The 17,063-nt window shown below is 32.7% G+C and overlaps 1 protein-coding gene across 1 annotated transcript in view; it reads left to right on the forward strand.

Moving 5' to 3' along the window:
• The window catches only part of LOC108913322 (U1 small nuclear ribonucleoprotein A), a 55,524-nt gene that overhangs the window by 12,722 nt on the left and 25,739 nt on the right, over positions 1 to 17,063 (forward strand). The window contains exons 2-4 of the mRNA XM_018718855.2: positions 573 to 650; positions 1,327 to 1,380; positions 10,156 to 10,297. Coding sequence (XP_018574371.1) covers positions 573 to 650; positions 1,327 to 1,380; positions 10,156 to 10,297 — 274 coding nt within the window. The remainder of the gene's footprint in view (positions 1 to 572; positions 651 to 1,326; positions 1,381 to 10,155; positions 10,298 to 17,063) is intronic.

A 17,063-nucleotide genomic window follows, 5' to 3' on the forward strand; every position in this document is an offset into this window, starting at 1 on the left:
ACAAATATGATTGTGGATAAAATATTGTATTGCATTAGTGTTTTAATTAACTCTTATCCACTAAGAATATTAAACTTTCGAACTACATTTTCGCGTTTAAATATTTTTGCATAAAATGCTACTTAAAACACTTATATAATAAATAACTATTATTATAGTACTAGGACTATAATTAATTATAGTACAGACACAAATAAGTTTGCATCTGAGATTGCACCGCCCACAAATGCGCTCTGGACACGGCAAAGAAACCCCTATTCTTCTGCTTCATTTTAAGCATATTCTACGCCAATTTATATACAGTGAAGCATCAAGAAACCCCGTCAGCCATTTTTAGAGATATTGGTACAATTACAATATTTTTTTAAATAGAATTCCAAGAAATTTCCGCCAATGTCTTTCTACCTCGGGTGTCGAATGCAGTTAATTCCAAGAAACTGACGCAGGGGTCTCCTTAGAATTCTATCTCAACAAATATCATACCGACTGTAGATACTCTGACTTAATCTATAATTTCTCTTTTATATTTTTCTGAAAATATAATCGATCTAATTGGTACATTTTTGTTGTAGGTGCGGACGTTATTCGTAAGCGGACTGCCAATGGACGCTAAGCCTCGGGAATTGTATTTATTATTTAGAGCTTATGAGGTAAGTTCATCCGAGCATAGAGCCGGAACAATAAAAACTGTTGACATTTCAATTTTTTCACGTTTTAAACACATTTTTTTGTAAAGGTTTCCGTTCATACGAGCAAACTGTTCCCGGAAGACTGTGCAATATTTATACGAGACCCTTAAAAGCACACATTTAAAAATAAATGTGCTTTGTTTCCCCCCTGCTGACAAATTAGTAAAAATCAAACTTGATAATATTTATACGAACAAAATTACTTTATAATTGCAAAAAATCATTTCCTTGTCATTGAAAATATAATAATTTAATGTAAAAAATTCACTAATCGTTTTGAAAGTTTCATATTACAACTAATTAGTTGCATAATTTTAAAAGAAATAGGATACATTTTTTATTTTTAGATATTACTTTAATACCAAATAAGTATAAGTGCTAAACCTTGTAAAAATAATTCAGATTAAAGATAACACAGTAGAAGCACCTTTAAAGAAAGATTAAAAATGTGTAGTTTTGGCAACGTATTTCGTCCTAAATAAACTAAATCCAATATATTGTAAGCCATAAAATATTCACAATCTGTTCTCGGGACTTTTAGGGCTTCCCTTTTATTATCAAGTAGTCTGGGAACTTGAAAATCCACAACTGATTAAGGAATAAAAGGGAATTGAAGCACGTACTTGTTTTGTTTCAGGGTTACGAGGGATCATTACTTAAAGTAACAAGTAAAAATGGTAAAACAGCATCGGTAAGTGTCAATTAAAATATGTATTTTTATCATGTTTCTGTAATTTAAATGATACGAGCGTAAAATGGTATAATATTTATGCAGTTAGTAACTATATTTTCTGTTATTTCAAAAATCTACATAGGTAGAGTTGCAAAATAGTAATTTACAACGATGTAAGCACTATACAGGGTGTTTCTTCAAAGGGTCATTAAACAAACCATTTTAAGGAGGATAGGGTGCTACAAAAATACAGGCAATATTATCACTTCAATTTATAATAAAACGCACTAATCGAATTTACAGAATACTCATTGGTGTTGAAATAGGCCTCTTGCAGAACAAAATATTTTAATAGTTTTTGTATCTACACTGAATACTACAAATAATGTGTAAAGGTTTTGTTATATTAATTTATTTTTAAAAAGTTATTAGATATTAAAGTTTTAATCGGTTCGCTTCACGCGCAAACGACATGGACTGAGATGTCGATACGTTGACGTCATCGGTAAGTAAATGGCAAGCGCGAAGAGCGACATATACGCGTTTCGACAGTGCAGTTGACCTGCTTTGGTTATTAAATGTGAGGAATGGTGTCAATAAGCAGTACGATACCTTATATTATATACTGGAAATTTGTGAAGTTAAACTTATAATAACTATGGCAAATCCCTCTAAACCATATAGTCCAGACAGCATCTATTTCAAAAAGTCCATATTTGGGTAAATCGTATATCCACGGAGATTTTTGGCTTTTTGGCTTTCAAATATCACTAGAAATGAAAATTTTTCTATGCGCATAAAAAAAACGTGGGCTTAACTTTTGGCGGCACAATATGATAAAAAAATTCGAAAAATGTCATATTTTTCATCCCATTTAATTATGTATCTTTTCAAGAGTTAATTTTAGGCGAAATGGAAGAGGAAAAAAATGTTTGTATTTAAATTTTTTACAAAATATGACTAGTTACAAATCGAATGAATCATGATTATTATTGTAAAAATCGAAAAAATCATGATTCATTCGATTNTCCTTTAGGGCGCCTTCGACGGGGCGCCCGGCTCAGGAACGTCCAGGCTAATTCGATTGTATCGGAGATAAAAGCGTTCGTTTGTCTAAAAAGTTTACGCTAAAAGTTACACGGATAAAAGTGTTTTGTTAAATTCGACAAAACGTTTTGCTAATTTATATGACGATTTATTTGTGGCTTTTTTTAATTACTTATTCTTTTATTTAATTGAATATCTCTGCGACATTGGAAAGAAAAAGAAATTTTAAACGACCCCTTGCATCTAACAGAAGTATCTCATATTAAGGCGAAGTTTAATTTTTTTTATATAGATTTGGAATGTAATAAATACATAGTGATGAATGTATACTAATTAATGTACAGGGGTAATCACATTATATCCCCTTATTATTTCGTCTTTCTATCTAGGAAAAAGTGGCAAAAAGTTTTAGGAAGTTTTCTTGCACTTTCAAAGAAGTGTAAAAAAAGTAATTGAAGTATTATGACAAATATAACACACAGAGGTTAAAGTGTGACTTCTTTTGATCGTAAAACTATCCCTTTATTTATTTAAAAAAATGTCCTTTGTCTAGAATATAGTGGGATTGTTATAAAACATGTTTTATAGTTGATATAGCTTTTTTTCGTAATAAAATATTTAAAGATCTGTTTTGTAAATATAACACCAGACAAACCCCAGCGAAAAAAATTCAAATTTCTATATCCTTTAAAAAGGCACCAAATACTAAACTCTGAAATAAAATCAAAGGAGCAGAAAAATTTCCAAATGTTAATGATTTTTGAAAGACTAACTTCGTGAATAATGATCGTATCGAGAAAAAAAAGAGGCATTTTGAAGCATGAAGATTCTAGTTTTGAAATCTTGAGATGAAAAATCTTTTTGAGTATCACTCTCGGCGCAATCAAAACAAATAATGCGAGGCAAAAATTTTACAATTTTTTTTTTTTTTTAAACTGCCCATGGGCTTAGAAAAATTTTTTCTGGCTTAATCAATGCTAGGGTCATTAGCGTGATTCCACAGCATCATCAGCCACAAAAAAAAAGTTGTCTGTACTTTTCAAGAGACATGTTATCCGTAGTACTTTTGCCTCCTGATCACGAATCCGGTGTCAGAATTGAGCGATCACATCACGGAATTTCCTAACCTCAAAAAACAGGTCAAAAATAGCAAAAATTTGCGAAAAAGTGCTAGGAAAAATACAATTTTTTTTTTCTCTATTAAAATGTACATTTGTCAGAATTGATGGTTCTTTTTCTAACTTCAAAAAAAAAAACGGGTCAATTAAGGTCAGACGTCACGAATTTTAAAAAAATAACAGATTCGCGCCAAATTTGTTATACGGGGGTTTTTGGGGACCTTAGTTGACCCGTTTTTTTAGGTTAGAAAAAGAACTTTTTTTGTGGCTGTGTTATTTAACGGGAAATTATGAGAAAAATAATAATGTTTTATAAAATTTTGACTATTCATGACAGGAAAACGGTTCGACCGAGCGATTTCAAAATTTACAGGCCTCTTATCGGCGAACAAAAAAAAAGTGACTTTTCACTCAATAGCCGATATCTCGATGAGAAATAATCGTACAGAAAATTAAAAAACTAATTGAAGCTGAGGAATCAGCCTAAATGACCATGCCAGAAAAAAATTTTCTCATGGGCTTTTTAAAAAAAAATTGTAAAATTTTTGCCTTGCACTATTTCTTTCGATTGTGCCGAGTGATCAAAAAAATTTTTCATCTCAAGATTACAAAACTAGTATTTTCAAGCTTCAACACGATTCTTTTTTTTTCCTGGGTACGACCATTATTTACAAAGTTACAGACTCAAAAATCACTAAAAAAATTTGGAAATTTTTCTACTCCCTTAATTTTTTTGCTGTGTAGTTTTAAAAAAAAAGAACCCAACAACTCTCAAACTTCGAATTGTTACATTACACGACCAATTTTTGTCTATTTAATAGTCATAAACTTGTATTATACCATATTTGATACTGATATATCAGCTTCAAACTGCATACCTTCTTAAAGCTCAACATTGAAATTATTAGAAAACTTTTTCTGTCACTTTTAACCAAGGCAATCCTGTATTTGGTAGATAAAACAAATACCTGACTTTCAATCGATTTAAATTTAATTGAGTGTTTGTTATTTTTATCTATATTATACACTTGCTCAGATATTTCTGTTGAGGCTTAATTAAATTTATAAAATTAATTCCTCGACTTTAAGCGCAAAAAGTTATTTAATATTTATTTTCTTCATAGCAGAAATATGCAATTAAATAAAAAAGTACGTCCCCTGTACCAAAACCTCAATAATTAAAGATCTATCATTGCGAAATTAAATCAATTAAGCGTAGTTTGATTTCTTCCTTAATCTAGCTTGCTTTGACCTCCCCCATCAGTAGTAATTCTAAGGCTATATCGACAAAAAGTAATCAATTCAACGACAACACAACCTCTGATCGATAAGGAAATTTCCTGCGATTGTTAGCCTGGACGGTCTGCCGCCGAACGCCCTGTACACCGAATACGATACAAGTTCATTCCCCCTGTAACATATCCCCGCCGACGCATGCACCCGCACCGTGTGTCACCCGCAGTCTACCTGCTTCTACAGCATTACAGTCGTTACCCTCCCAATGATATCCCCCCGTATTCATGTGTGAGTCCCCCTACATAACATCAAGTCGGTTACCTGCTGTTCCACCTCCCCTAGACAAGTACTGAGCTAAATTACACGTATAACGCGACTCCTACTTTAATTAGGGTCTCAACTTCGGCCGTTTGCGCTGAAAACTGCGACAAGGTTGGTCAGAGTGCGAAGTTATGCATAAGCTTCTAAATAAATTTTTTTCAACTTAAAACAAAAAATAACGTGGCTTTTGATGGTATATTATGCACTGATCGTTAAATGGATATTCCTTTATTGGTTATAAACTCGTATCTTAAAGGAAATTTTCATTAAAGTACAAATAATAAAGTCTAAAACACCAATTATAGTATCGGAGTATAAAAAAAATATTATTAAAGACATTACTGTTCTAAATGCTTCAAATAATGATAGTTGCATTAAACTCTAAGGTTTTCTTTAAAGCAGAACGCGTAAATTATCACAAATATTCTTCTCCATTATGCTGCAGAATATGTAAATTTTGTACTCTATTTTAATATTCATATACTTTTGAAATAAAATAAAAGACTACTTGAGAGCAAATCTGTTATGAACCATACTCTACGCATACTAAAAATAATTGTCACCACTGTTTTAAGCTAAAGTCACACATGCCGCTATAATAACTATGTCCGCTATACACTGAAGAAATTGATATAGTAAGCACTCATTGTTCATATGAAAAATTAAAAAAGTTTTTCAAGTTATAAACATGGCAAATAGGAATGATGTTCCATTTGGTCGAAATATTGGTCAGTCTGGCTTGAGACAATTTTGTCGAAGACAAAAGAGTTTCAAAAAGGCATCTGGTTAGTAAATATAATTTACTCAGAGTTCATTGCGAACATAGGGCTCTGTGTAACCCGAGCTTTAGAGGAATCAATATTTTTATCATACAAAAATGTTCACGTGAAATATTGAAAAACGTTTCTAAATTATAAATAGGTACGTGGCAAGATGAACCAAAAAATTGTGTGACTACAAAGAAATCACTATTTGAAAATCCTTTTTTTTTTAATAATTAAAAGAAAATCTTGCTTTTACGAAGAGGGTGCTAAATTTTCCAAAAGTAACAGATGAGCTACATTTTTCACGAGCCCCTTCAAAGACAGACGTCGGCTGTTCCTGAAAACTAGCCGGGAAAAGCCCGCGAAGCCCCACTAACGACTCCTAAACGAAATAAATAATTCCTGGCCGTTTTAGAAAATTAAGACATGCATAATTTAGAGCGAGCAGCGCGTCATAATAAAATATTTAAAACGCGTTCAAGAGCTCCTCGGAGACAATTTATCAATACTGCCAACAAGTGGAGGAAAACAGAAAAAGGAAGGCAGCGTCGAGCTATATTTGTTTGGTTGGAAACTTTAAAGGAACTACTTTACCATTCTCCGTTTCAAGTTTCTTGCAGCATACGGAGGGAAAGGCGCTTTTCTTTCAATATTTCACTTTAATTAAAATTCTAGCAATTGCCATTGTTTTTCTGTTTTTTTTTTTGTTTTACAAAATTTATGAAGGGTATATGGATATACGTACTTCCTATTGGTAACACTCCTACTACAAGTTGGTAGAAATAGTGAACATAGCAATGACATGATCTTATGCCATTATTATACAGAGCGCTATGCTACCTAAATTTGCTACGTTCGCTATGTGTTAAAAATAGCTAATAATACGATCACACAAAGCTCTATATTATACGTGTTTGTTATGATCGCTATATAAGTTAAAAATATACACCATTATTTTATTTTAAGGCCACAACGAGCTATATATCAACTATGTTCGCTATGCTTGTTAAAATACGTACCTACACTATTTTAATATAAATAGTGACATATATTTTTACATCAATAACGAATATTGAATTGTATACATTTTCTGTACTTATTATTTTGTATATTACATACTATTTTATACAAGGCCCCTTTTTAACAAACTTAACGAACATAGCGCTCTCGGTGGCCCTAGCACTACAGCGATTTACGTCAAAAACAACAAATTTTCTTTTACAACGTTAAAACTCCAGCGATTCTAGTGGAGACTCGAAGCAATAATGTTTTTTTCAATATTTTACAATATCTAAATTGTAACACCACATTTTTTTTACTAAATTATTGAACGATATAGGTATTTTCTACAGTACAAAATATTTCGGTTAAAGAAACGCACGATCAAAATAGCAATATGTTCTAGGGTGACGCAGAGCGCTAGGCTGGCTAAGATCGCTATGTTCGCAATGTATGTTAAAAAAACACGAAAATTACTACACATCTGTATTGGCAGTGGTTGTTATATATGTCAAATATAGCTACCATTGGTTTATGTTCAAACCATAGACTGCGCTATTTTCGCTATGTAATATATTAAAAATAGTAAACGCATATGAACGATACATACACGATATTTCTAAAACGGTAAACTATTTCTGTCCAGAATCCTATAAAATACCATTATTCTTATACCTATATATACATCATAAGACAATGGTAGCTATTTTCAATATACTTAGCGAACATAGCTAAATAGCGGTCTGTGTAACACTAGCATTACGTCGAAACTAGAAATTACATTTTCTTGCGTCAAAAACAGTTTTAATAGTAACTCGAAGGCACCCCTCTCGACTAGCTAGTTCCGTACATTCTCTTTCATTCCCTTCGCCACTCTTACTTTTTCATTCCACAAAGCCATGTGTTGTGCAGCACGTGCCCTTACCTGAGCCCAGATAAGATCGGGGCGATCCTTCCGTATGGTGTTCGACGAAGGGATCTATAACAGTCATATGGCTCAGACGAAGGGCGATGTTGTCTGCGTTTATTAAGGGATTTAGGAATGGAAATTTTTTTATATGTACCTTCGAGGAAACAAACCTGACATTTGGTAGAGGAAAACAAAACAATTCATTGGATTAACATTTGAAAAATGTTTCAATATATTTCAAATTAATTCTTGTTTCGGTGTGTGCCATATGACATGAAAAAGCTTTTTACACAATGCTGAAAAATGTAATATAATATGACATAATATAAACATACTTTGTACAACTGTATATAATTCATTAAACAGTCCTTTTTGTGATGTTAAAAATTAGCATTATATGAAGCACTTTTTAAAACATTTTTATGTTACAAACATACGAAGATGAAAGCTAACCGAATTTTTTTTACGACATACCTACTTGATTTAATTAAAGCAATTAATTTCAAACAACAATATAAAATTTTGTAATTCGGTTGTTTGTTAAAATTAAATATCTTGGCCTACCTTGATTACAATTTTTTTCTACAAGTAATTAAAAGAAAAAAAAATATCGGTCAAGAGAAACTATTATTAAAAAAAATGCATGGACAGATACCTTAGACAAAGGCTTTAAGAAAATAGACTATAGACCTTTTGGTTTACAAAACTAATTTTTTATCTTAATTTAATTCGAAGGTGCATTTACTTTCTACGTAAAAATGTGCTTTTGGCTAATACTATATTATGAAACATTACATTTTATAGCTAATATAGTAAAATATACTTTATCACTTTATTTCTACAGGGTTTCCTAGAAAACTGTGGTGATATAGCAACCACATATTGCTCTAGTAAATTCATTTGCTTGAATGTAACTTATTTTGGGTCAAAAATACTTCGTTTAAAAGTTGCTTAGTTTTTAACTGGCTTTTCATTAATACCTTAGAACCAACGTAAGGTACCTGATTCAAATTTGACAAACGTTATAAAGGCGTGAAAAGTAATAGAAATGATTAAACATTTTTTCAGGAAAACAAATGGCTTGTCAGTTTTTCTTAAGAATACTGGATAAAGAGAGTAGGCTTCATTTGTTTTACTACTATCATTTTCAAAAACTTCATAAAAAATCGTTGTATTTCACATTTTTTTATAACTCTAAAAACAAAAAAGTTAATGGGGGGTCAAAATATAGTGAATCACACTGTACATAGTCTATTTTGATGAAGAAACTGCGAAAATCTCAAAAAATATTTTCCCAATCGTTTTGAATAGATCTTAAAAGGACAAAACAAATTCTGATAAGCATAGTTCTTAAAATCATAAAGTTCCATATTTTTTATTATTTTTTATTTTAGAGAAGCAAATTGAATCGTCTTTCTTTACCTACAATTTAACAATTTTAAGAAAAACTGACTAGAGGTATTTTCTGTGTAGAATCAACAGATCATTGTTTTCCTTGCGAAATTCATAGGCGGGGAAAAATATTTTCAAAAAAGAGTGTCAGATATCCCTTCTTACGTCACTAATGCAGTTAAAGAAATGTTTCAAAATTATTTTTATAGCTTCTAGCGCCCTTGTCACGTGTACCAAATTTGAAACAGTTATCAAATGTCCTACACTTACATCAATAAATGTTTCATATACAAAAATATTGTAAAATTATGTATATGACGGAGTCGTAGGGCTAACTTGGGCGTTAACATCACTACTCGTGTCACTCATCTTCACGAAATAATAAGTAATATCGTACAATGATTTAAAATAAAACGTTACAAATAAAGTACTCGAGGTGTTTTATGACAACAACCAGAGGCCCGATAACTAATCCACGGTCAACAGAATAGCAGTGTACTCACGTTTTCAATGCTCAAATAGAACTGCCCTCAGTACATCTCTCTATGCTTCTCTTCACTCGTTAGGTCAAAATTATTCTTAAATGAACCAATCAAATGTGTTATCTCTTAGGGATTCCCTTATAAAGTAATTATAAGGTAAATGCTATCTATCCTTTGACCCCGACTACGTTGAGTGACCCGTAAGTCCCTCCAAACCCAAGCTTGCCATCTTAAAACTCGGGAAAGAAAGTCTCGGGAAAGAAAGTCTGAAGGACTCGGCCAATGAGAAAGACATATGACATATCCGACATATATTTCAGTTATACTTTCGCAAATCAGTGAAAACCTTGCTTACAGTATTTTTAACAGCACTCCCAACTTTGTTGTTCATGCAATTTGGCTCCACTTTCGGGACCGTTACAGAATTTAGCTCAGTACCTGCGAGTATACCTAACCATGACCACCTGTTCATATAAGACGCATTTTGAACATCACAGTCACTCTTTTTGTGGGCAATTTTGCAGCAGGGCGTAAGGTTTGACCCCGACATGCCTCAGACGATCCGACTGGAGTTTGCTAAAAGTAACACCAAGGTTAGCAAGCCCAAACAGCAAGCTGCTAACGCCGCCAACACGCACCCAACTTTGATGCACCCCCTCACCGGACGTAAGTACACAATCCACCCCCCGGGGAACGGGGGGGTGGTAGCTGCCCCTTACCGCACCGCCCCCCCCCATCCTCCACCCGTCCCACCACCTTAAGGCTTCACTCCTCGTAGTCTACTCGGTGAATGCGGAATGTGACTAATACAATGGCGGTTCCACATGTATGCGGCAGGCGGCATCGAGTTTTAAAAAGGGTATACTTGGGTAAAACGCATATGATCGGAGATTTTTGCTTTAACGGCTTCTAAATAACAACAGAAATGATAATTTATCTATGCAAATAAAAAAAAACGTGGGCTTAATTGTTATTGCAAAAGAGTATAAAAAAATAGAAAAAAAATTCAATTCTTCTTGGATTTCTCGTCGACAACTTAGCAACTATTCATTTTAGACAAAAATGGAAGAGGAAAAATGTTTTGTAATTAAATTTAGATCAAGATAGAGTTAGTTGCAATTCGAAAAAATATTTACTGTTATTGCAAAAATCGGAAAAATCATTTAAAAAATTGCAAAAAATGCTAGTTTATTTGTCAATTTTTTTCAGACACTTGAATAATACCTAGGATCTTCATACTTTTCCCAATTANCGTTTCTTCAAAGGGGTATTATAAACAAACCATTTTAAGGAGGATAGGGTGCTACAAAAAATACAGCCAATATTATCGAAACAGTTTCATATAAAAGTGACTCGTAATTCGCTTCAGTTTTGAGATGCTGTGTGTTGAATTCATAAAAATGTAAGCTCACTTTAATGTAAAAAAACTCATTTTTTCCTTTAAAATTTCAATTTATAATAAATCGCACTAATCGAATTTACAGAATACTCATTGGTGTTGAAATTCTGGGGCTTCTTGTGGTACTGACCCCTTATATTTCCGCTACTGGTTGACATATTTTTAAGTCAACTTAGCAGGATTTTACTTCTATTTAGATAAGTCAGTGGTCAGAGTTTCATATCACTCTACACCACACATCTTCAGAGGTATTTCAACACCCATGCATATGATACTTTTTCCTTAAAATAATTCATTCTATAACCACTTTAAAGGAACGCACTTATTTCAGAAGCACCCTGTATAAGTATAACGTGAAGATAGTAATAAAAAATGAATATATTTCGTTATAATTTATTTCAGGCAATCGTAAAAGACAATCAAATTTTTCCTTACACTTCATATGCATAAAACAATCGTTAATACTTTCGTAGATTAAATCTGGTATCTTTAATACCGTATTTAAACTAAAAAAAAGTGACTTTCGTCTCGTTATCACTCCCAACATCTCGCGTACCATTTTAAGGCTCGTAAAACATACAGAAATAATAACTTCCTCGTTCTCTCATAAATAAATTATTCGGTTGAAATGACCCACGGCGCGAAACGCATTTAAATTCGTTTAGAGAGAGGAAAAGGAGCGTTGTGTTTCATCGAATTTTTGTGGTTTTCCAGCCAGTGGGATTCGTGACTTTTAACACACGAGCAGGAGCGGAAGCAGCCAAACAGGACCTGCAGGTGGGTTTTTAGTCCTTTAGGGCGCCTTCGACGGGGCGCCCCGCTCAGGAACGTCCAGGCTAATTCGATTGTATCGGAGATAAAAGCGTTCGTTTGTCTAAAAAGTTTACGCTAAAAGTTACACGGATAAAAGTGTTTTGTTAAATTCGACAAAACGTTTTGCTAATTTATATGACGATTTATTTGTGGCTTTTTTTAATTACTTATTCTTTTATTTAATTGAATATCTCTGCGACATTGGAAAGAAAAAGAAATTTTAAACGACCCCTTGCATCTAACAGAAGTATCTCATATTAAGGCGAAGTTGAATTTTTTTTTTATAGATTTGGAATGTAATAAATACATAGTGATGAATGTATACTAATTAATGTACAGGGGTAATCACATTATATCCCCTTATTATTTCGTCTTTCTATCTAGGAAAAAGTGGCAAAAAGTTTTAGGAAGTTTTCTTGCACTTTCAAAGAAGTGTAAAAAAAGTAATTGAAGTATTATGACAAATATAACACACAGAGGTTAAAGTGTGACTTCTTTTGATCGTAAAACTATCCCTTTATTTATTTAAAAAAATGTCCTTTGTCTAGAATATAGTGGGATTGTTATAAAACATGTTTTATAGTTGATATAGCTTTTTTTCGTAATAAAATATTTAAAGATCTGTTTTGTAAATATAACACCAGACAAACCCCAGCGAAAAAAATTCAAATTTCTATATCCTTTAAAAAGGCACCAAATACTAAACTCTGAAATAAAATCAAAGGAGCAGAAAAATTTCCAAATGTTAATGATTTTTGAAAGACTAACTTCGTGAATAATGATCGTATCGAGAAAAAAAAGAGGCATTTTGAAGCATGAAGATTCTAGTTTTGAAATCTTGAGATGAAAAATCTTTTTGAGTATCACTCTCGGCGCAATCAAAACAAATAATGCGAGGCAAAAATTTTACAATTTTTTTTTTTTTTTTAAACTGCCCATGGGCTTAGAAAAATTTTTTCTGGCTTAATCAATGCTAGGGTCATTAGCGTGATTCCACAGCATCATCAGCCACAAAAAAAAAGTTGTCTGTACTTTTCAAGAGACATGTTATCCGTAGTACTTTTGCCTCCTGATCACGAATCCGGTGTCAGAATTGAGCGATCACATCACGGAATTTCCTAACCTCAAAAAACAGGTCAAAAATAGCAAAAATTTGCGAAAAAGTGCTAGGAAAAATACAATTTTTTTTTTTCTCTATTAAAATGTACATTTGTCAGAATTGATGGTTCTTTTTCTAACTTCAAAAAAAAAAACGGGTCAATTAAGGTCAGACGTCACGAATTTTAAAAAAATAACAGATTCGCGCCAAATTTGTTATACGGGGGTTTTTGGGGACCTTAGTTGACCCGTTTTTTTAGGTTAGAAAAAGAACTTTTTTTGTGGCTGTGTTATTTAACGGGAAATTATGAGAAAAATAATAATGTTTTATAAAATTTTGACTATTCATGACAGGAAAACGGTTCGACCGAGCGATTTCAAAATTTACAGGCCTCTTATCGGCGAACAAAAAAAAAGTGACTTTTCACTCAATAGCCGATATCTCGATGAGAAATAATCGTACAGAAAATTAAAAAACTAATTGAAGCTGAGGAATCAGCCTAAATGACCATGCCAGAAAAAAATTTTCTCATGGGCTTTTTAAAAAAAAATTGTAAAATTTTTGCCTTGCACTATTTCTTTCGATTGTGCCGAGTGATCAAAAAAATTTTTCATCTCAAGATTACAAAACTAGTATTTTCAAGCTTCAACACGATTCTTTTTTTTTCCTGGGTACGACCATTATTTACAAAGTTACAGACTCAAAAATCACTAAAAAAATTTGGAAATTTTTCTACTCCCTTAATTTTTTTGCTGTGTAGTTTTAAAAAAAAAGAACCCAACAACTCTCAAACTTCGAATTGTTACATTACACGACCAATTTTTGTCTATTTAATAGTCATAAACTTGTATTATACCATATTTGATACTGATATATCAGCTTCAAACTGCATACCTTCTTAAAGCTCAACATTGAAATTATTAGAAAACTTTTTCTGTCACTTTTAACCAAGGCAATCCTGTATTTGGTAGATAAAACAAATACCTGACTTTCAATCGATTTAAATTTAATTGAGTGTTTGTTATTTTTATCTATATTATACACTTGCTCAGATATTTCTGTTGAGGCTTAATTAAATTTATAAAATTAATTCCTCGACTTTAAGCGCAAAAAGTTATTTAATATTTATTTTCTTCATAGCAGAAATATGCAATTAAATAAAAAAGTACGTCCCCTGTACCAAAACCTCAATAATTAAAGATCTATCATTGCGAAATTAAATCAATTAAGCGTAGTTTGATTTCTTCCTTAATCTAGCTTGCTTTGACCTCCCCCATCAGTAGTAATTCTAAGGCTATATCGACAAAAAGTAATCAATTCAACGACAACACAACCTCTGATCGATAAGGAAATTTCCTGCGAGCGTTAGCCTGGACGGTCTGCCGCCGAACGCCCTGTACACCGAATACGATACAAGTTCATTCCCCCTGTAACATATCCCCGCCGACGCATGCACCCGCACCGTGTGTCACCCGCAGTCTACCTGCTTCTACAGCATTACAGTCGTTACCCTCCCAATGATATCCCCCCGTATTCATGTGTGAGTCCCCCTACATAACATCAAGTCGGTTACCTGCTGTTCCACCTCCCCTAGACAAGTACTGAGCTAAATTACACGTATAACGCGACTCCTACTTTAATTAGGGTCTCAACTTCGGCCGTTTGCGCTGAAAACTGCGACAAGGTTGGTCAGAGTGCGAAGTTATGCATAAGCTTCTAAATAAATTTTTTTCAACTTAAAACAAAAAATAACGTGGCTTTTGATGGTATATTATGCACTGATCGTTAAATGGATATTCCTTTATTGGTTATAAACTCGTATCTTAAAGGAAATTTTCATTAAAGTACAAATAATAAAGTCTAAAACACCAATTATAGTATCGGAGTATAAAAAAAATATTATTAAAGACATTACTGTTCTAAATGCTTCAAATAATGATAGTTGCATTAAACTCTAAGGTTTTCTTTAAAGCAGAACGCGTAAATTATCACAAATATTCTTCTCCATTATGCTGCAGAATATGTAAATTTTGTACTCTATTTTAATATTCATATACTTTTGAAATAAAATAAAAGACTACTTGAGAGCAAATCTGTTATGAACCATACTCTACGCATACTAAAAATAATTGTCACCACTGTTTTAAGCTAAAGTCACACATGCCGCTATAATAACTATGTCCGCTATACACTGAAGAAATTGATATAGTAAGCACTCATTGTTCATATGAAAAATTAAAAAAGTTTTTCAAGTTATAAACATGGCAAATAGGAATGATGTTCCATTTGGTCGAAATATTGGTCAGTCTGGCTTGAGACAATTTTGTCGAAGACAAAAGAGTTTCAAAAAGGCATCTGGTTAGTAAATATAATTTACTCAGAGTTCATTGCGAACATAGGGCTCTGTGTAACCCGAGCTTTAGAGGAATCAATATTTTTATCATACAAAAATGTTCACGTGAAATATTGAAAAACGTTTCTAAATTATAAATAGGTACGTGGCAAGATGAACCAAAAAATTGTGTGACTACAAAGAAATCACTATTTGAAAATCCTTTTTTTTTTAATAATTAAAAGAAAATCTTGCTTTTACGAAGAGGGTGCTAAATTTTCCAAAAGTAACAGATGAGCTACATTTTTCACGAGCCCCTTCAAAGACAGACGTCGGCTGTTCCTGAAAACTAGCCGGGAAAAGCCCGCGAAGCCCCACTAACGACTCCTAAACGAAATAAATAATTCCTGGCCGTTTTAGAAAATTAAGACATGCATAATTTAGAGCGAGCAGCGCGTCATAATAAAATATTTAAAACGCGTTCAAGAGCTCCTCGGAGACAATTTATCAATACTGCCAACAAGTGGAGGAAAACAGAAAAAGGAAGGCAGCGTCGAGCTATATTTGTTTGGTTGGAAACTTTAAAGGAACTACTTTACCATTCTCCGTTTCAAGTTTCTTGCGGCATACGGAGGGAAAGGCGCTTTTCTTTCAATATTTCACTTTAATTAAAATTCTAGCAATCGCCATTGTTTTTCTGTTTTTTTTTTTGTTTTACAAAATTTATGAAGGATATATGGATATACGTGCTTCCTATTGGTAACACTCCTACTACAAGTTGGTAGAAATGGTCAACATAGCAATGACATGATCTTATGCCATTATTATACAGAGCGCTATGCTACCTAAATTTGCTACGTTCGCTATGTGTTAAAAATAGCTAATAATACGATCACACAAAGCTCTATATTATACGTGTTTGTTATGATCGCTATATAAGTTAAAAATATACACCATTATTTTATTTTAAGGCCACAACGAGCTATATATCAACTATGTTCGCTATGCTTGTTAAAATACGTACCTACACTATTTTAATATAAATAGTGACATATATTTTTACATCAATAACGAATATTGAATTGTATACATTTTCTGTACTTATTATTTTGTATATTACATACTATTTTATACAAGGCCCCTTTTTAACAAACTTAACGAACATAGCGCTCTCGGTGGCCCTAGCACTACAGCGATTTACGTCAAAAACAACAAATTTTCTTTTACAACGTTAAAACTCCAGCGATTCTAGTGGAGACTCGAAGCAATAATGTTTTTTTCAATATTTTACAATATCTAAATTGTAACACCACATTTTTTTACTAAATTATTGACGATATAGGTATTTTCTACAGTACAAAATATTTCGGTTAAAGAAACGCACGATCAAAATAGCAATATGTTCTAGGGTGACGCAGAGCGCTAGGCTGGCTAAGATCGCTATGTTCGCAATGTATGTTAAAAAAACACGAAAATTACTACACATCTGTATTGGCAGTGGTTGTTATATATGTCAAATATAGCTACCATTGGTTTATGTTCAAACCATAGACTGCGCTATGTTCGCTATGTAATATATTAAAAATAGTAAACGCATATGAACGATACATACACGATATTTCTAAAACGGTGAACTATTTCTGTCCAGAATCCTATAAAATACCATTATTCTTATACCTATATATACATCATAAGACAATGGTAGCTATTTTCAATATACTTAGCGAACATAGCTAAATAGCGGTCTGTGTAACACTAGCATTACGTCGAAACTAGAAATTACATTTTC

The sequence above is a fragment of the Anoplophora glabripennis genome, unplaced genomic scaffold (genome assembly GCF_000390285.2).
Source record: "Anoplophora glabripennis isolate ALB-LARVAE unplaced genomic scaffold, Agla_2.0 scaffold769, whole genome shotgun sequence".
Taxonomy (NCBI): domain Eukaryota; kingdom Metazoa; phylum Arthropoda; class Insecta; order Coleoptera; family Cerambycidae; genus Anoplophora; species Anoplophora glabripennis.